At 32.7% G+C, this 21,763-nt stretch overlaps 3 protein-coding genes across 3 annotated transcripts; 1 reads left to right on the top strand and 2 right to left on the bottom strand.

Annotated features, from left to right (window-relative positions):
* Positions 1-22: 22 nt before the first annotated feature.
* Positions 23-7,218, bottom strand: LOC100776679 (signal peptide peptidase-like 3). The gene is made up of 13 exons (XM_003552706.5): positions 6,955-7,218; positions 6,615-6,885; positions 6,423-6,539; positions 5,069-5,226; positions 4,108-4,287; positions 3,690-3,724; positions 3,425-3,581; positions 2,595-2,648; positions 2,381-2,473; positions 1,904-2,046; positions 1,240-1,310; positions 503-586; positions 23-409 (listed from the first exon to the last, which is right to left on the bottom strand). Exons 1-13 carry the CDS (start codon positions 7,078-7,080, stop codon positions 306-308), a joined length of 1,593 nt encoding a protein of 530 aa, XP_003552754.1. The 5' UTR covers positions 7,081-7,218; the 3' UTR covers positions 23-305.
* Positions 7,219-13,333: 6,115 nt separating this feature from the next.
* GMR1 (ras-related protein RABA5d-like) lies at positions 13,334-14,704 on the top strand. The gene is made up of 2 exons (NM_001358135.1): positions 13,334-13,767; positions 14,124-14,704. The coding sequence occupies exons 1-2, from the start codon at positions 13,431-13,433 to the stop codon at positions 14,444-14,446; spliced, it is 660 nt and encodes a 219-aa protein (NP_001345064.1). The 5' UTR covers positions 13,334-13,430; the 3' UTR covers positions 14,447-14,704.
* A 1,737-nt stretch (positions 14,705-16,441) lies between these two features.
* Positions 16,442-18,285, bottom strand: LOC100775597 (pirin-like protein). Its single transcript, XM_003552704.5, has 7 exons — positions 18,012-18,285; positions 17,827-17,876; positions 17,672-17,710; positions 17,551-17,579; positions 17,405-17,467; positions 17,232-17,335; positions 16,442-17,162 (listed from the first exon to the last, which is right to left on the bottom strand). Exons 1-7 carry the CDS (start codon positions 18,212-18,214, stop codon positions 16,676-16,678), a joined length of 975 nt encoding a protein of 324 aa, XP_003552752.1. The 5' UTR covers positions 18,215-18,285; the 3' UTR covers positions 16,442-16,675.
* Between the last annotated feature and the right edge of the window lie 3,478 nt (positions 18,286-21,763).

The following is a 21,763-nucleotide window of genomic DNA, read 5'->3' as shown; positions in this document are numbered from 1 at the left end:
TTGACAGACAACTAACCAGAAATGAAAAATAATGATTAGCTTCGATTCAATTTTCACTACGGCAGTGAAAGAAGTTCAGTATGGTGAATTTTGAATACGTACTTTTCCATCTGCTTTTCATCCTTTTTACAAGAGAAATGTAGTATAATATGACGCAGCCATAAAGAGCACTCAAGCATTAATACAGAAGATAGTTACGGAGCCTGTACACCTGGTGTCTTTCTTTCCTAACCACTGAGCTGAGAACATTTCCCAAAGTTGCAGTTCAGTTTCTTCAATCCTCAAAAGATGAATAACGTGATCATTTAAACTTCAGAGCCAGGGGGCTCTGTGGACAACGATGAGTCTGTGCCATAATTCCAAAGGCTCTCCAACTCACCTCTTATACATCCCAGTATGACTGTGACACCTGTTGATTAATTGGGCATGAGATAGATTTAACTTAAACGACGAGAACCATTACGCATCTAATTTCAGCAAAAAAAAAAAAAAAACTAATTACCTAGTGTACATGGAACAAGGTAGAGAAGTGCAGGTTGTCCATTTCCGTTCATCAGGTATAGTCCCAAATATGTCAAAACGAGGCCTAAAAAAAAAGATCCTCTGTCACGACATAGAAGAATGAATTATAGCATTGAATCCAGATTGCAAGTTTAAATAACTGACAAATCAACATGGAACACCTGTGATGCCTTAAACTACTAGTAGCATCAGAGGATTGGACTTTAAGACATCACGAATACTATTGAAATGATAATTTAAGCCTTTAAAATAAAACATCAGCAATTATGCTTAAGAACGTAAAGTATCTTATGCATTAGCATTTCAACAATATATCCAAACCATGAAATTTTGTTTCAGACAAAAGAAATCAAGTTTTGTTTCACGGGATTCTTTTTGGTGACTCAGGAAGGGATTTAGCAGAAATTGTAAATGCCAATGAATCAAACAGAAGGGTGAAATGAGGCTGTGATATGATATAACTTAATTTAGATCTTCAACATTCTTAACTTATTTTAGATTCCTTATGATTGAGGAAGCATTTTTCTTCGTACCCCATTGCCCAAAGGCTCTTCGCTATGCGAAGGTATGGGGAAGGGATGTACACAAGCAGTGAGGATTAAACCCTAAATCCTAAACTCTAATCAAACAATGCTTAAATAAAGCATAGAAAAACTTGGCCTTAAATGTACACAAGTAAACAAGTATTCGATATAAACATGGAACAAAAGAACTTACCGATGCCATAGCCAACTACCAACCAAAGAAAATATCCATTTGATGCTCCCCTTCCATTATCTTTGTCGAATCTATGACAACCAAAAAAAAATAAATGTTAGAACAAAGCATTTTGTCCAAAGTACATAAACAAAAAATCGCCTAATGCAAATTTTAAAAACAAAAGAATTCTCTAAGTGACATATGGTCATTTGGAATATGCATGAAACACAATCCAGAGGACAGAAGGTTTACAATGAAATTTGATTGGATTTTACTTCTGAGCAGGTGTGATATTCAGTCCATGTTTGATACAAGTTAGTATTATTAATCCCACAAAGAAGAAGCAACACAATCAAACTGCCCATTTAACATCACCACATTATAAAAAAAAAAAAAAAAATCTTTGGTTAAAATATAGGGATATTAAAATGGATTTGCTGATGTTTTGCAAGCCAAATAAGAAAGCTTGTTCTGTTCCCTTTCAGGAATGCAAATAAGGAAAGAAAAATTACAAAGCTATGAACTTCAAAATTACTCAATAAATATCACTACAAATATCCATTATTCTTTGTCTTCTGTGGTAGCCAAAATATACAGTAATCATTCATATCTATTATCTACATCTTCAATTTTGTAAATCTTGCATTTATATATGATGTTAACTAAATAAGGAATTCAATACCTATGAGCAAAGGAAATAAGCAAACCAGGAAACAGAATATCTCCAAATCCAATCATGTCATAACCTCCCCAGGGATCAAAAAGACGAGGAAATCTCAAAAGCATAGGAATTGCTTCCCCACCAGCCTTGTCACCTCGAGCAACCTAAAAAGAAAGCCCATGTAAGAGTATCACAAAACTATAAAAAACCAGAATTCTCTCTTCCTTTTTAATAAAGACACATGTTAACACAGAATCCATTAGAAAAAGAATATAAGTGTTAACAGAATAGCTAACTTATTATTATTTACTACATGTATATGTGTTAATGTCCTCTATCTTCATGTTTCTACTTTCTCTTCTTCCTTTCTACTTAATTTTCCTTTTTATCGAGTAAAAGAAAATTAGTACTTATATTGCTCTACCTATAAAGATGCCAGCAGAGCTGAGACAATAGAAGTAAAAGAAATATAGAAGTACTAGGAAAGTAAATACTTACTGCAATCATAACACTCTCATGGAAAATCACTGGAGATATGAATACCCAAAAAATGTCATAGACAAAAGCACAACAAAGGAGTACAGTTGCAACCTATTATATCAGATGCATGAGAAATTAGTAGAGCTGTTTTAATAGATACATAACAAAAAGGGTAAGAGAAGAATGATTAATTGATTATTTGATTGTAGAAATAAAGAATCCATTTGGGTACCTTAATATTAGGTAATCGAGCCAACTGCAAGACTGTTATCATCAAACAGATGCCCTGTGAAGAACAAAGCCAAATTTCAAGTGAATAGCATGCAATGAAAGATCAGACAGCTTAGCATCAGCTAATAGTGTCAAACATAATTGAGATAACAAACCAGCTTCAAGATCAATACTTCAGAAAGCCCACTATGGAACCAACCAAGATCCCAATTCCGTATTTGGCTGATAAATGCAGATTTACACTCGGACATTATTATTTAATGATTAGACAATGACTAATTTGAAGATTAGGAATAGGGTAAATTACAACGAAATATTAGTAAAAATATTTGTAGTTTATGAACTACTAACCACTCAGGTAGTTAACAACACTCAAAGAATGGTCAATGAATAGTCACTTGTTAACATAATAAACCACTTGATAAATACACCGTACCTAAACTAGATGACTTGCTATACCAAGAATATCTGTTTTTTGTAATTTCTCTAACATACTTACACTTGGATGTGCCAGTGTGTGTGTGTGTGTATTTGTGCACATCTATGTATGTATATAAGTGAATTCAGTTAAATGTGTGTGAAAGTGAAATAGGAATCGTCCAAAAACAAACTCTGCAAAGACCTAGACTAAAAACCACTGCAACTTCTGTTGTAGTTATTCATACAAAGTTCCTGACTTCCAATGACAGTCAGTATTCATGGAGAAGTTTTGAGAAAGAAGAAAAATTCTTATTCTAACTTCTAAGCATCTTAAACAATATAAGCTTGAATTTAGAAACTCAAATAATAATAGAAAGACCCATCTTGCAGGTACTAGAATTTGAAACTTACAAGGATATCTTGGCCAGTCCATGAATATGATTCCTGTCGAGTAGCAGCCCAGAAAATTGCAAATGCCACACAGAATAACAATACTGCCAGGGAGAAAATAGAAATCTCCCCAAATAGAGGTAAGCTCACTGTCTTCTGACCACAATTTTGGCATTTTCTGCTCATATAAACTAAAATTAGAAAGACAAATTAACAAAACCTGTGGCATGCAGAAAGAACACCGAGCACATTCTCAGGCCAGAAAACAAAGAGACATCGGTTGTACCTTAAAGTGAGGCTTACAATACAATTGTGCATACCCTGAAAATGAAAACAAATTTAAAATAACATACAGAGGAATTTTAAAGCTTTAGATTGTGTATGTTCATGACAATGATGGTGCTGGTATTAGTGCTCCTAAATCCTTTCTTTCAAGAGACTTTCACTCTCTTCCTTTCTTTTCTTACCCTCATATAACTTGTGTGTGAAATAAACAAGGCTAATGGAATATAATCTGATTGGCGTATGTCAATTACTTGAATTGCTAATTCAAACTTTCAGTATATTTATACACAGCAAATTTAATAGTGCAAGATTCAGAACCAATACCCCTTCATGCACACCATGAAACATGATATTTAGTTAATTAGAAAGAGTACCAGAGTAGAAGTAAATTTCAAATCCAAGGAAATGAGCTACATTACCTCAATACCACCAATGCAGAAAAGTACAATCAGCACCCAGACAAACCAAGTTGACATGAAGAAGAACAATAGCACAAGAAAGGTAGACGCTGCTATGACAAATATGACAGCACCCTTTGAATCAATGTTAACAATTTCCTTGTCCAAATCATCTTTTTCTGTTTCAGCATTAGAAGATTCCTAGCAAACAAAGGAAAACTATAAGTACAATTCAATACACTTGAATCTCTGTTAAAATGTAAACTTGAATAAAATTGTATCAGTAAACAAAATGGAAGGAGAAGGCATTCTACTATACCCCATTGTAAAATTCGTAATAGTTAGGTGATGTTTGTTTCAAGGTACTTAATTATGTTCCCTAGAATATTATTGTGAGGAATGTTATTCTTGGGTAAATCAAAATAAACATGTTTGGTTACTTAGAGTTTTAACATTTATGGTAATGTTTTCAAAATTCAACTGGTAGAAGTTAAAAACAAATGGGGGAGTGGAAGATAATGATTGGGATATATGATAAGTTTAAACTTCCAATATTCCCCATGGGAATGAATATACCCACCCCTCACCATGGAAACAAAAGCCAAGCAAAACATGAAGATGACAAATTCCTGGGAATCAACCATGCCTGGAAAAAAATTAAAACTTATAGCAAACACAAGAATGTTATATTCAAAAGTACATTATAATTTTGCAAAACTTGAAACAAACCCACTCTTAATGAAATTATCAGTGGCTAAAAACAAAGGGAATAAAAGCTACAAGGAAATTAAGATCAGCACACATGCCAAGGTCAAACTGTTATTATACATTTCTCATTTCGGCATTGTTCAAATATTAAGAGATGCTTTCTTCACAAAAGCATGTCCTCACATCCAGAAAAGTGCTTACTTGAGGCATCACAAAAGCATGTTTAAGTACATATAATAAACTTTATGGCTGATATAGGGTTGCATGGAAAAACCTTGGGGCACAATTTGTTATAGCGTTCATCAGACTTCTCTGGGGTAGTCAGATCGGACCATAGTGAAGCACATACAATAGTTCCAACAGACATCAACCACAAAAATGCAACTGAGAAGTCCACAAGTGGCCGAGGCGGAGCATATAACAAAATTTCCACTGCAATAGACAACTCAGAATTAACCGTCTGTAAGTCAAGTGGAAAATTAACCTGACATCTAGTATAAAAAAGCATTGTTTTATTGGCAAACCTAGACTTTTATTTCACGTCCCATTTACTCAAATACATGGTGGCATTATTAAAACTCAAAATAACACATGAATATGAAAGGAGCAGATCCCTATTAAAATAACACATGGTGGCACTAGCAGTATTAATCAATATTTTTAAAACTTGAACAATCCATGAACCAGAAAAGAGATAGGTAAGGTTTCAAGGTCAAATTATTGGTTTAATTAGAGATTTGTAACATACTCAGATTTTGAAAATTTATGAAACATAATAAGTCAAGGGGTAAAAAAGTAAAAATAAACATCTAGCATGATTAATTAATTTGATTCATGACATATAAAATAAATCAACACTAAGTACACTGAATATACATCGTACAATGTATAAATATATTTAATATTTTCTCAAAAAATATTTAATAATTAATTATATCCTGCACGAAATAAATAATTTATATATATATGAATACAAAAATGTCATATAATGAAACAGATCATTTAAGCAGCACAACATACAGTAACAGGCATGCAGCAATCAATATTGAGTGCACTTGAATAAAAATATCATGGTTTAATTCTTCGGTTTGGACATTTTCAAAAGGCACATTCATTTTCCAAAGCAACGTAATATATTAAATTATTGCACAGCAATTATCAAGAGCCATTGGCTTAGCAGTGGCATGCCTGATCTGTCGCTGGAAAAGCTTAGGTTCAAGTTAACTCTTGGTTAAGCCATTTTGATGCAATGTATGAAAAAAATTGAGCTACTTAGGGTGTAAACAGTAAAAGCACTAAAACATTTGTTTCAATTCTAAGCATTAGAAAGGTGAGGGTGCAGGCGGCAAAAAGTTACATTGGTTTCTTAGGTCTTCCTCATTAGCCTCCTTCTCCTACTGGGGAATAAACTCTTCAATGAGTACAAGAGAGGAGAGGAGAATAAACCATCCTCATATACATCTTAGTGTGGTACTAGCAACAACAAACAACCAAACCACATCAAATTTGGCCCAGTCAGGTGTAACAAAAAAAAAAAAAAAAAGAAATGAAAAATGATTTGCATCGTAGAAATATGCAACATTATTTATTTGAAAAGAAATAGATGTTGTAAGAATTGAAGTGCTGACCTTTGCTTCCAGATGTGAAAGACTTGTTGAGAGATTGTCCTGCTGACTTTGCTATCATGACTACTGGAATTGAAATATTTGCTTCACTGCTATTGGAGCAAACCATCTCAAAGAGATCTGAGAAAGAGAGTAAGTAATTAAATCAGATGCAATGAAAGGAAGGGAGAAAAGGAAGTTTGAGTTAAGATTCACCTTGTGAGTCGTTAATGACCAAGATGGCAGTAGCAGCTCCAGATTGAGCAAAATAAGCTTTAACAGTGAAGTCACAGCCCCCACGGACACAGAGAGCAACTGAGCCAGATAACTTTGAAGTTGAATTGGAACAGCAGTCTATGGGATTAGCGAATATTGCGGGAGTTCTGACACTCTTGTCAGGTTTGTCCGGCAACACAGACCCAAATCTGGCACTGACGCCATTGTGGACATGCCCTTCCTCACCGTCCACCCAGCTCTCCACCTTCACCTGCACCCCAAAAGAAAATAATAAATCGAAGATCGATCGAATGGGAAATGGAAATAAATGAATAAATACCAATTGGAAGGGGTTATTGCAGGATTCCGACTTGGGAGCCCTGTCGTCGTCGCGTTTGGCATCGTCGGCGCCCGCGCCAATCACAAACAACAACACCACCAGTAACAGCAACACACGAAACGTCATCGTTTGGGTTGCCTTGCCACCAGATCAAGATGAAGAAGACTCTTGCTGCTCTTCACTGTTCCATTTTCTCTTACTATTTTCCAACTTATAATTAATGTTAATTCAGCCGCGGTTCGCCCCACGATTGCATTAATCATCATCCTACGGCTACCATTCATTTCAGCTTTATCCAATATGGACTATCACATGCATTCCTTCCTTTTCTTTTCTCGTTTACTCTTGTTTTTTTTATGGTTTCCATTGTTTGTAATCATTTACTTCTTTTTAAGATATTAATAGACTTTAGTTCAATTAATTAAATAAGTTGTGTGAATTATTTTAATTTGCTTAGATTTGAAGTAGATACATAAGTGGGCTCATTGGCTTCTATCCTCATAGTTATTGTTATATATACACCAAAAAATTATTTTTTAATAATCTTTTTTTAAGATCATTAACGATAGATAATTCTTCCTTTAAATAAATTCAATCAAACACATACTAATACCTAACTATTTTAGTCTTTTTTTCGATTTCAAAGCTACATTTGAATACTTTATGATGAATAACATAACATTTAATTGAAATAAATTTCTCAATCATTATTTAAATATTCAATGGTGAAATTAAAAAATAATAATAAGCAATGCAAATATCTTAAATATAATTTTGACAAAAAAGTCAAAAACTTTTACAAATACAAAAATTTATGAATTTAATATCTATATACTAATAATATAAAATAATTTTATATTATCATCTAATCATAAATTTCAGTTTAAATTACGGTAACATTGATTTGGAACTTAATCACATTTAAGCTCTTCATCTTTCCCCCATAATATATTATGTAAGTATTGAATCCATAATTATTGATAATTAGAAAACAAAATACTAATACATTTTAATTAAATTAGTAAACTATAACAATGCAAAGTATTCACATCAAATCCGGTTAGTTAGTCAATCGTATTAAACTTTAGTAAATTTTATGAAATATTTTTTATCTGAAAAAAACTATCTTTTTTAATGATACAAAACATAATAAATAAAATGTCTAGAAGTGCACATGGAAGCTTTCTTTGTAATAATCACGGCAAAATGTTTTTACTTTATATTTTCCCTCCTTATGAGAGGGATAAAAGTAAAATGCGATAAATTATGAAGCTGCTACATATTAGTTATAAGATTTGGGAATGGTACATATAGAGATAAATATACGAAGGTCATAGAAGACATGGTTAGAGGCTATTTATATCACCATCAAGAGATAAACATTCACTAACCATGACAACAAAACCTCCCCGCAAACACCTGCCCCTGTTACAAAGATTTAATACAATCCCCCCAACCACGCGGAACTCCACCCATGATAAAACCCGCATAAATTAAGCTTCAGCATCAGCATACGCAATCATATGCATGTGTACATGTTATCCTTCGCTTCATGCATCAAAGGTTCCTTTCTACATAAAACGATGGCATTGAAGATCTCAATCAAAAAACTGAATATCGTATCAGTAAAAAGAAACATAAATTTAAGTTTAATTTTTAAATTAAAGTATAATATCAAGATTTACTTATATTGTTTATGTTCCATGGGGTAAAATTTCTCTTATATTTACCCCTTAAAATGCACAACATAGATTGTGATATATCATATGATCGAAGTTTCTTCGTCACTCTAATATCTCCATAAGCCCACATGCTTTCCACAAACCCAACCACCACGACGCATAGTAATAGGACGAGACATCTGCACGGAAACCCCATACTATAGAAAGAAAACTGTGTATGTGTATGTGTATGTGAGGGGTAAAAGCATCACTTTAAGCTCCTTTTCCAAATTACTTATTAAAAGGGGTTGTTTTCAAACTATTTATTAAAGGGGTCTATTTTTATTTGCATTGCGCCAAAGGCAAGAACATAATTCAACGGGAAACTGACATGTGGCATTAAGCTGTTGTACCAACAGTTATGCGCAATGGATTGTTATAGTTGCAATGGCGCAATCACTTTTGGACAGGCTTTGCCAACGTGTGTAGTATTAACTGCTTTTAGCAGTGTGTGACCAACTGAAAAGGTATTGTGTCATGTCAGTTAGAGTAACCCTTTGCTCAAATTCCTTAAGTACAATGTATTGCGTCATTACTACCAGCGCAATACATGCCTATATAAACTCATGTTCCCCTTCCATTCATACACACTTTCTGGTGTATTGTTTCCGCATTTCTCCAAAAAAATTTCTCTCTATATTACAGTTTTGTTGATATTTTTTCTATGGGGTGAAAATCAATAATATATTTATTAATTTATTTTTATTAATTTATATTTATTAATTTGTATTTTTTTTGTGTTATTATTGTTAATGAAAATTGTTGATGACATTATTGATTTATTTTGTAGGTTTTATTATAAAAATGAGTTCTTCGATTATTGTTCTGGTTTATTTGAATGGAAGAATATTTCAAAGTGACGATGGCATAAGATTTGAAGGACCTAATAAGACTATTCAAATTAAACGTGGTGTAACTTTTGATGAGTTAAAAAAAAAATTTTGAGATAAGGTAAAATTAGATAAAAATGAAAGTATATCTACTATGACTTGCCGATTTTTAGTTGATGGTAAATATATTGCATTGCAAATTTGTGACGATGAAGATGTTGAAACAATGATTGAAAGTTTTCAACAACAACAAGAAATGGGTGTTATTGAATTGTGCATTGAAGTAGATATTGCCGGTGCATTTGCGTTGAATGTGACAAATTCGTTATTATCATGTGGGAATAATATAGCTGGCAATGAATCAAAAGTTCAAAGATTTGCAACAAAATTAGATGAAGATTCTGATGATGATGATTATATGATATCTAATTCATATGTTGAGGACTAGTTGGATGAGGAGGAAGATATCGATGATATATCTGACACAGATGAAGAAGGTATATTTAATTAAATAATATTGTAATCTTATAATATTTTAATCTTATGATATATTTTCGTAAATAGTATATAGAAGAGGCCCGTATTGGTATATAGTTTTAAACCAGTAATGGACATTAAATAGCACTAAAAGAGGCCTGTTTTCATGAATATTTTTGAGAAAAAATCGTATATTAAGATTTATTTGCAGGTGGAAGTGAGACTGAATTTTGAGAATCTACTTCTAATTATAGTAAGATTAATTGAAGTCATCCCGATGAAGAAGATATATGTGATTTCGATATTGGCCACGAATTATTTGTTGGCATGGAATTTGAAAGCAAAAATGCATTAAAGAATGCACTGCAACAGTATGTTATGAAGGTGCACCAAACTTTTAAAGTTATTGTATCAAAATCACAAAAATATGTTGTTTGCTGCGCAAATCGAAATGATGACATCCCATGCCCTTTTTATATGAGGACAATTGTATCTAAAAAAATTGATACATGGAAAGTTACCCAACGGGGGGAGAGACCACACACGTGTCTGAATATAAGTATAACACAAGATCATGACAAACTTGATTCTAATTTGATTGCTACGTGTGTAGTAGGTATGATTTTAACTATTTTAATTATTCATGTTTGTTTATCATTGACAATTAATTTTTGTTATAATTATTTTCATAGGGATGATTAAAGAAGATTTGTCATTGAAAATTTCTTTGATTCAAGAAAGGATTAGTGGTATGTTTAACTATAAAATTTCATATAGAAAGGCCTAGAAGGCTAAAAAAACAAAAGGCCATTATGATTGAATATGGTTATTGAGATGAATCTTATGGCAAACTTTCGTCATGGTTGAAGCACATGCAAAATCATTGTCCAGGATCGTATTATCAAATATGTGACGATGATTTTGTAGTTGGCAATACGGTGAGTCATGAATCCCGTCAATTCCATCGAGTATTTTGGACTTTCGGTCAATGTAAAGATGCTTTCAAGTATTACAAGCCAATCATACAAGTTGACGATACATTCTTGTATGGAAAATATCGTGGGACGTTGTTAATGGCAACAACACAATAAATCTCAAAATTCAAGCACATGCAAACATTTTGAGGTGCTCTTCGTCGTCCACATAGTCCTGGATATTTGCAAACTCTGAAGCCAACCAGCTTAATTTCGATGTGTTTTCGCCAGCCAATGCATTAGCATTTGGCTTGACTATTATTGTTCACACATATCAATCTCATCAATATTTGTGCTGCCAATTAAAGGATTGTCATCCACAGGAAGACCTAGCAACACAGACACATCTTGTAGTGTGATGGTGGCCTCCCCACACGTCAAATGAAAGGTGTGTGTCTCTGGCCTCCACCTTTCAACAAAGACATTTACAATTCCTCCATTGATTTTGATTCTACGCAATTTTATTGTTGTGTATAATCCAGATTGTTGTAATAGAGGAATAATTTCTGTCGGTGGTTGTTCTATACCCTGATAAGTTGGAATCGCTCGCCTCATTCTTAATTTTCTATCTGCATCCTCGTTCCAAATATGTTGGGACACATGTTGCTTTTGCATCCACAACACATCATTTTCACGTGGTCCACATACCACATCAAAACTGGATGAGGATGATGATGAACTTGTCATATCAAATACACTACATATTACAAACATAATTAAATTTATTTAAAACCTTATTAATAACAACAAATATCACAAACAATTTTAAAATTTCATTTACAATCTCACATATAATAATTAAGCTACATGACAACTTAAAAAAAATCACAATATCATATATTATAAAAAATTGTATAATGATAATATTCCAAATAAATTTCTAAACCAAAATCATAATTATTTTAAAACATGTAAGTGTCATTAAATATAGTCATTAAATATTTTAAATATAAACACAATATCACATATTTTAAAACATGTAAGTGTCATTAGCAATAATAAAGAATATGAATTAAAAATATTATGAGAGAGAGAGAACAAACTACAAGAGAGAGAGCAAGTTGGGATGAAAGGGACCAAGAAAATACTTACGAGGAAGAAGGAAGTTGCTGGAAGGGGGGGGGGGTGTTATGCGTGAGGGAACAACATGTATTTTTCAATTTATAAGCGAAGAAAGAGACAAAGGAGTAAGGAGTATTGCGCAGGGGGGTTGGCGCAACATCCTCACGTGGGTACTTACGCCAGTGTGCCCTATGCAGCATCTGCGCCCTGCACCCTGTGCCTACTCTATGCTGACCAAAAGTGGTTGTGTCACTGCAACTGTAGCAACCCATTACGCATAGCTGTTGGCACAACAACTCAATGCCACATGTCAGCTCCTTGTTGAATTGCGCCTCTACCTATGCAATGCAAATAAAAACAAACTCTCTCAGTAAATAATTTAAAAATAGATCCCTTTTGATAAATAGTTTGGAAAAGGAACTTAAAATGATGTTTTTACGATTGTCTTTAACCATCATACTCCATTAAATTAACAAATTAAAACTATACCATCCTCAATTCAAACAAAAAATAAAAAATTATATCATCCTATCCCCTTTTATATATATATGTGTGGTTGTCAACAAATTAAAGCTAATTTGAATTATAACAAGTACAGATCTTTTTTTTAAATAAAGTATTTGCATTTTTTGTTTACATAAAGATATTTTTCAACTTAAAGTCATATATCGCTCTCTTTGAGGGCAAAAGGGATAATCATAATAGGTACAATTAATTTTCCTCATAAAATTTAAAAATGTAAGAAAGAAATCAAATCATTGTCTAAATACTAAAAGAAACCCTAAAAAATTTACTAATGTACATATTATTGGTATTGTTTGTAAGGAATTGATTAAAAAAGTTCTCACAAATTAAAACCTTTCACCCTAAATCTAAAAATTGTAAAGTCTCCATCCATAATTGCTGGCCATTAAATATTTCTTTATCCATAATAATTATGAAGTTAGAGAGTGTTATAGTTCAAAGCATGGATGAATTTCATGTTTATTATAGTTCAAAAATGGATAAAAACTTGCAATGGACGGCTGGAATTACGTTAAAAAGTAAAAAAAAAAAAAAAAAAAAAATCCCAATTGTGGTCGAAACAAGCCCGAGACATGAGCCATTTATTTTAAATTCGAAAACAAAATTGATAAAATAGAACTATGAAATTTTATATTGAAATTACATCATATACATGGACTCAAAGTACTAATAACATTAAAAACAAAAAACATCAGCAAATGAGTTTTGATTAATTTAAATTGATATGATCGTTAATTTTAATAATTGAATTAAATTGGAAAAAAGTGGGGCAAAATGGGGAAAGAATGCAGTGAGGTTGTGTTGTGTGGTATCATCACAGCGAAGCACGCCTCCACTACTAAACTTTCCTTTCCCTCTCTCTCTCTCTCTCTCTTTGTTGTGTGGAAATGTCGGGATCGGAGGACGAGGGAGGAGAAGAGTACCTCTTCAAGATCGTCATAATCGGAGACTCTGCGGTGGGCAAATCCAACCTTCTCTCCCGCTACGCCCGGAACGAGTTCAACATGCACTCCAAGGCCACCATAGGTGTCGAGTTCCAGACTCAGTGCTTGGAAATCGACTCCAAGGAAGTCAAGGCTCAGATTTGGGACACCGCCGGCCAAGAGCGATTCCGCGCCGTCACCTCCGCCTACTACCGCGGCGCTGTCGGCGCCCTCATTGTCTACGACATCTCCCGCCGCACCACCTTCGATAGCGTCGGCCGCTGGCTCGACGAGCTTAAAAGTAACACTAACACTAGATCTCACTTTTGTTTTTTTTTTTCTTTGCCTTTCCTTCCAAGCTTCAAATCCAATTCTCACTCTCACCTTTAACACGGATCCGATTCGATTGTCATCTATTCGCTATCGCTTTTCGATTTCCTTTCACTTCACATGTATACTTGACAGGTTAACCTAGGAGCAGAGCAGTCTTAGAAATTCACAATTGATTGCAATTTTTGTCTTCTTATAGCTTCGTGTGTGTAAAATGACTGGAAAGAGATGATACAAGTAAAACGATTGATTAATTAATTGCTTACATATGGAGTAGATCATAAAATTAGAATTAAAATTGTTGTTGTTCTGTATGATATGATGCAGCTCATTGCGATACGACGGTGGCAATGATGCTAGTGGGGAACAAATGTGACTTGGAGAATATAAGGGCGGTGAGCGTTGACGAAGGGAAAAGCCTTGCGGAAGCGGAAGGCTTGTTTTTCATGGAAACGTCTGCGTTGGACTCCACAAACGTGAAGACGGCATTTGAGATGGTAATTCGAGAGATATACACCAACGTGAGCAGGAAGGTGCTCAACTCCGAAACATACAAGGCAGAGTTATCTGTCAACAGGGTCAGCCTCGTCAACAATGGTGCTTCTACATCTAAGCAAAATCAACCCTATTTTTCTTGCTGTTCCAGATGACCTACAATACTCTGCAACTTGCTTTGTCACTTCTATTTCCTTTTTCTTTCTTTTCTTTGCTTTATTAATTAAATGGGCTCGGTTGGATTGTTCCTTCAAAACTTGTTTATCAGTTACACCTATATAGTAAATCAAAATGTTGTCTTCAATCTCAGGAAAGCGGGTATAAATTGTATAATTGGGTTACAAAGAGCTTGTAATTGCACTGCAGCGAATGAAAGCGGACATCCATTTATGTCAAATTGTCTTTGTTGATTATTGTTACTTAGTTTTCTCGTCTTGTTCTCTATTCTCCACAATTCTCGCTCCCCGTTGAATCCTTCAGTTGTTGTTTTCTTGTGCATTTTGGTCACAACTTGTTCTCCCTGTTATTAGTCCTCTTTCGCGCTGTCTTTCTTATTTGACTTATGTTTACCTCTTTAGTTAGAATACAATACCTTGGCTTTTCAGTTGATTTGCCTGATGATTCGCAATATGTAATTTTTATGTTTTTAACCTTTCCATGGTGACATAATCTCACTGGCATGAAAGTCCGAGCTGGTTAGCGTTGTGCATGTCTTCGAGAGGGATTTTTTTGGTCAAGTAGTCAACCAGAAGTTGCCTTCAGTTCATGAGTTTCTTTTGAATTGACGTATATTTGTGTAAATCTAAGGCAGTGACTTGTGATTTCATAAATGACAACCATAAAAGGGGTGCATTTGTGTAAACTGTGAACCATTCGTTTAAAGATTTTAGCTGCCAGTTTTTTTATTTAATTGGTTATACTTTTATAAATTAATAACTGGTCATAACTTTATAATTACGTGATATAAACTTGGACAAACACATTAATAATTTTGTCTTTAGGTATTTTTGATTTAAGAGTGGACTATTTAATCATCGATCCTTTTAAATTTATTATTAATATTTAAATAAATAACTAGTTTTAAGAGATAATTGCTTAGCTAATCCAACCAGTATTGATTAATTAGATTTTACAATTAGTCAAATTTGAATACCATTTTACTGTTGAAGTTTAAAATGTTATATTGTCTTGTATTGTCCCAAAAAGTTTGAAGGCTTGGAGGCATAAAATAATGACTATCAATTCATTTTGTTTTTTTATGAATATTTAATAGGTAAATGTCCATGCTTATTATATATTATGACTATTTATACTTTGTCTTAATATCATTAAACTATCTGTAACTGTTCAGTTACAGTTTGTAGTTTGTGCCTTTAAATAAGTTATCTCATCACTAAAAATTGAATAAGAAACTCTCCATTCTCTTGCTCTCTCTATTATCTGTCTTCTTTACCTCTAATCTTTTTCTTTATATATATAATTTTAATGCTATTCTCATAACATAAATATAGGAAAATATGAATACAATTTAAGTTAAATATTCATAAACAGTTTAACATTTAAAAAATATGTTTAATAGCACGATTTTGTAATTTTTCATCAACTCAAAACCTTTATTCGTTGGTTACCAGTCACAATTTAATTTTATCTTTGAAAATGGCATTTTTATGCGCCATACATGAAAAGTTCCCACTCAACATCATCCTGAACGATGTGGCTTGGACACCATGCCACAATTGGGATCAACTGAAGATCAGTTTAATAAGAAAATCCTAAAATTCTGAGATGGTGGAGGACCTTAGCACACAACACAATCGTGAACCGAACCAGCAATACCACCCACCAATCCCTATCACAGTTTCCAATCCACAACCATTACCTAAACCTTTTTCTTGCCAACAAAATCTCAAAGGAAAGCTTAAAAAAAGCCAAATTTTATTAATGATACTCCTGAAAACATAATAATATTTATTTTTTATATAAAAAGGAAAACTCAACAAGTCATTGTTTTGTTGGAGATGAAACTAAAAAGTTAGATATTATAATGTGAACAGTTTTATATTACTCTTTATGATCTCAACTACCCCAACACATGGATAGATCTCATGAAAGAAAGAAATCTAGGGCAAATGAGCAAAAGGGAGAAAGTATGAAAAAAAATCAAGATAAGCTGACCCATCATGACTAGAGCCACAACCAATAGTTGTCCGGGCAGCAATTTTAATATTCTAGAAGCTTTCATTACATGGAAATGAAAAGGATAGAATAAGCAATAGTAGTATTTTCTTTTGAGCTCGTACTAGCTTTTTGACTTTGATAACTACGCCTGTGACACTGAAAAGGATTGAGAAAACATGCTTCTTATTTAAATCTAATAGATAGTATTACTGTTGAGACATCCAATACTTGCTCATCTCAAAGCCATTCCTGCCATAGTGATAGTCTTCAATTGTCTTCTCAATCTCAGACTGTGTGTTCATCACAAAAGGCCCATACTGAACAACTGGCTCGTTCAGTGGTTGGCCTCCAATCAGAACAAACCTCAAAGGCTTGGAAGAGTTATTCCATACGCTAAGGCCATCACCTTGACTCAAAACAAGGACATGGTGTGCCACTGTTGGGGATGAACTTGGACACCCGAATACTCCTTCCCCTTCAATTGTATAAACAAAGGCATTCCACGACTCTGGAATCCTCTGATGCCACTGAGTTCCGGGCATCATGCAGAAAACAAGGTACATGGTTGGTGTTCGTGTGTACACAGGCGAATGCACTCCCATTGCTTCTCCTGCTATCACTCTCACTTCAACCCCATCTTTTTCTGCTCTTGGTATGTTCTCACTTGGAAGCTCTTGGTAGTTAGGCTCCATCCTGTCACTCAAAATCATTAATAACATAACATGGTTGCAATTCATTTAACTAGCTATTGGGATATGTTACATTTTGTCCCTGGATGATAAATTGATCCATAGTTGCAATCCCTTGTTGTTGTTTGCTTCTGCGGGCATTTCAGAGTGAATGATTCCCCTGCCTGCGGTCATCCACTGCACAAACAAATTCCAATTTAATAATATAAATAATGTAACATTAACTAATAATAGTATTATTCATACCTGAACATCACCCTTTCTTATTGTACCCTTGTGCCCAGCAAAATCTTGGTGAGTGATGCCTCCCTGGAATCCATAAATAAATATATAGGCTTTGGCCGAAGACAACAGGCACAATTTAATTTAAGGTTAAATGTAACCATGTGTACCTCTAGCATGTAGGTGACGGTTTCAAAACCTGAAAACAAGAAGGAAATCAAAATATAAGGAAACAGAATAATAATAGACAAAGTTTCCAACAGCAAAACGAGGAAAATATGAGTTAAAAACCTCGGTGTGGATGATCCGGAAATCCTGCTGGGGGAGATACTGCAAAGTCAAAGACGTAAGGAACAGAAACAGGACAAAGGGAGGTCAACCAAAGTAGGCTTCAACCAATAAGGTTTCACACAAACACAATTGTATGTATGTATGTATGTACATACCTGAGAAGTGATCCAACATTAGGAAGGGATCCAAGTTCTTCAACTCGCTCCTGATACAAAAATCAAATCAATAGAACCATGAATACACCTACCACCCATAAGAGGAGTTTTAAAATACAAGAATGAAAGGAAATGCCCACCAAACCAAGTTAATGCATAATAGTAAAATCCAAGATTAAGAATACCTTCCAATGCCTCTTCTAACAACAGCTCCATCCCCTTCATGTTGAGATTTGGCCAAAACCTTCTTGAGAACTAATCTGGGTGTGGTAAAAGCAGAGGAATGATCAGATTGTGACATGATGGTTCTAAGAGAAAAAAGGGATCGTGAGGTAGAGATTCTCCAATCGAGTAGTGAAACTAGAAGGTGGTGACTTATAGCTCTCATAAACAAGTTAGGTGTGTGTTGTGTTGTGTATGTGAACGTTGGATATATATATATATATATATATATATATATATATAGGTATCATTGAGGAATTTGGATAGAGTGGAAAAAGAGAGGATGAAGGCGCAGAAAAGATGGCTTAGTTGGGGTCTGACATTTGGGAAATATGGAGTGGGATCCACTTTGAACAATCTTAATGATGACATCAATCTATTGTCATCGTGATGACTGCCTCCTTCCCTTCAATCTCCTATCATATATATGTTGACATATTCTATATATCACTCACACTGTTAATTCCCTTCACACTTGTAATTTTTCATGCCCCTCCTTCTAGCATGAGGTTTTTGAAAGGAATGATGATATTTAGAGTCACTCATAATTTATAAAAATCTTATTATTTTTTTTTATTTATCTCTCTTTTTGTAATGTTAAAATTATGATTTGATTTCTTATATATACTATTATTGCATTTGTTAATTTTACTTTTGGGTTTTTAAGTGTATATTTATATTTATTCTACTAAAAAATATTAAAAGTTAAAGATGATAAATTTACAGAGAAAATATGTTTTTAGTTTCCATGCATTCGGTCAAATTTTGTTTTGATCCTTGTACTTTTAAATTGATAAATTTAATACTAAAAATTAAATTTTAAACGTGAATTTAGTCCCTCCTTGATGGAGGATGGTTTAAGTATATGAAGATAAATGAAATTAGTTAGTCGAAAGACGAATACTAATATAGCTGTGGAGTGAAAAGACTATCAATCGAAAACTTATCAATTTCCTTTCATTGCTAGCTAGAACCTTTTCTTAAATTTGCAACGAAAAGATTAATTTTTTTTTGAAAAAAAAAACATGTGGTGCTTCGAATTTAGAATTAAAAAAATCTCATTTTGTTGGAAAAAAACTTCAAGAAGAAAACATAATATACCATTTCAAATGTGTTATTTGGTTGTAAGTAATGACGTTGTCCCAGTCGAAACATTAGGATATTTTAAAGTGTGCTATTATTGACGAGATTGTTGATAAAGCATGACTGACTTGGTACAAAATGACGTCGACACAAGCTGGCAGGCGGCAACCATTGTGATAGGTTGTCGTAAATACAATTTACCCAGGAATGTAAAAGCAAACTATGCCGGTGACTGCACATGCCCCATTGGAAATTTTCTTGTAGAAATCAACACAGTAAAAGATACAACTATATTCTTCTCAATTAAAAAAAAAAAAAAAAACAAACTATTTGCGAACTGTATAAGACTTTATTGATTATTCTCTTAACTAAATTTTATATTTAAAACAATATATATTTGTAGTCTTTGAAGAATTTCACTTAGAGGATGTCTTTCTCTTAATTTCTTTGCTATAATAAAAGTGTTATTTTAGTCTTTTAATAATATCTTCAGCAAATTTAATCAATTAATTTTATAATTACTGCAATTGAGTTCCTTCTTCACTTTCTTTCAACTTTAAACCCTCAGAATTTCATTTTCTACTCAAAATATTCACAAATTAAACCAATTAAATCATTTTAAACAATCTATTTCTTAAAATCCATCTATAAAAATACCAAATTTAGCCTAAAATAAAATATTCCAAAATTTCATCTTTTGCTAACCTTAATCTCACATCCTATTTAATCTTTCAAATTTTCTCTATTTTCTACTATTTTTTTTACCTTTATACTTTTAAAATTATTTCATATATCAAGTCCTTTATAAATTTATAACTATTTTTTAAACCATCATATTTAGGATTTTTTTATTTTGTGCTCGTTATCTCCACAAGTTTCCATATTTTAATATGGATGTAAGATTAATTCTCAATCTAGAACTTAGTAACATTTACCGTTTATCTTATCTCTTCAAAGATATATATGTGATAATTGAATCTAAGTTCTTTTCAGCAAACTCAGCATATGCTGTCAAATGAATTATACCTATCAAATAAATCTACAACTATTTTAATAGAAAATTAAAAATTAATTTTTTTCTTCTTTATAATTTAGTGTTTTTTTGCTTTTAATCCTTGCAAAATTATTTTTTTTTGTTTTTAGTCCTTATAAATTATTATTATTTTTTTAAGTCTTTAAAGTACTTTGAATAATACTTTAACTGATGAAAAAATGTTACCTAAAACATTACAAGAATAAAAAAAATATAATTTATAAGAATTAAAAGTAAAAAAGTGTTAAATTACAAGGACTAAAGAAAATTACCTTGTCTAAACTAGAGGACAAAGGTATAATTAAGTCCCTCCAAAAAAGGTGTAATCAAACTTATGCGAACTTGGAAGGATAATAGTTGCTATTTAGGCTACTTACCTCTGGTGGATTTGTAGTGAGGATATTTTATGAGAAAAATTAAGGCAAGTCAGCCCATGCGAGTTGGGCGTTGGGTATCCACAGTCGATTGATGAATGTTGCTTTATGCACAACCAAAAATTACTTCCAGTATCCCGTTACATCTTTAATATGACTCACAAGGTAAGGCTTAAAGGTTAAATTATTGTTTTGGTTGTTTACGTTTTAGTTTTTTTTTTATTTTATAATTTGGTGGTTTATGTTTTTGAATGATTTTATTTTAATTCTCTCAAACAGAAATGTTAGATATGTTAACATAAAAGTGTGACACATATATATAATTGAAAGGATGTCATTTTAAATGATTATATTTTGGTCTTTTATGTTTTTTTAAATGATTCCATTTGTTTACTTTGAGTTTCTTAAATGGTTTCATTTAGGTTCATCAAGTTTGCAAAAATGATACATTTTATTCCATTAATTAGTGAATGTAATTGAGGACATTCTACCAAAAATGTTTTCAATTGGATGTGTTGGATACTATAATAATGTATTTATTATATTTAGTTTTTTTTAGCATCACTAGTTGACCTACTTATGTGTAGGTGTGCAAGTAAAAATTATTTTGAAGTTAGACATATTAATCATATGCACAATATTGAAGTAGATACAAGCTAATTTCTATTTTATCCTAGGTAAGACAATATCTTCCCAAATAAGATATGTAACTTTGGCAAACCTCCATAATATTTACATAAAGTATAATATTTTATTCATCATCTTTATTAAATATATAAATTACATATATTGCTTTTCAATATTTTTTAGCAATAACGTTAAAAACTTGTTACTTCCTGAAATGTTTTAATTAAGAGGGAGTTTAAATTTATAATACAGGAGATAATTAAAATAATTTTTTTTATCCTTATCTGAGCTAGGCCCATTTTTTTTTTGTTGTCATTATCACTCATCACTGCAGCCACGAAAACATTGTAATTAAACTAATAATGAACCCTAGTGAATTTGTTTTGTTGGGTACTGAAAACCTATACACGTTACTATCACTTGATGTGCATTGATAATGTATGTCTCTTGACAACATGTTTTTGATAAAGGTTAAGTGTAAGTAAATTTTGAATGTTATTTATATTGTGACGCACAGTCAGACTTCATACCTACGTTGTATCCTTTGGATACTTGAAAATCAGTGAAAATATTGGACATGGTAATTAAGCAAATAGAG

This window comes from Glycine max, chromosome 18 (genome assembly GCF_000004515.6).
Source record: "Glycine max cultivar Williams 82 chromosome 18, Glycine_max_v4.0, whole genome shotgun sequence".
Taxonomy (NCBI): Eukaryota; Viridiplantae; Streptophyta; class Magnoliopsida; order Fabales; family Fabaceae; genus Glycine; species Glycine max.
Note: the sequence above shows the minus strand (reverse complement) of the source record. Positions and strands in the feature narration are given on the sequence as shown.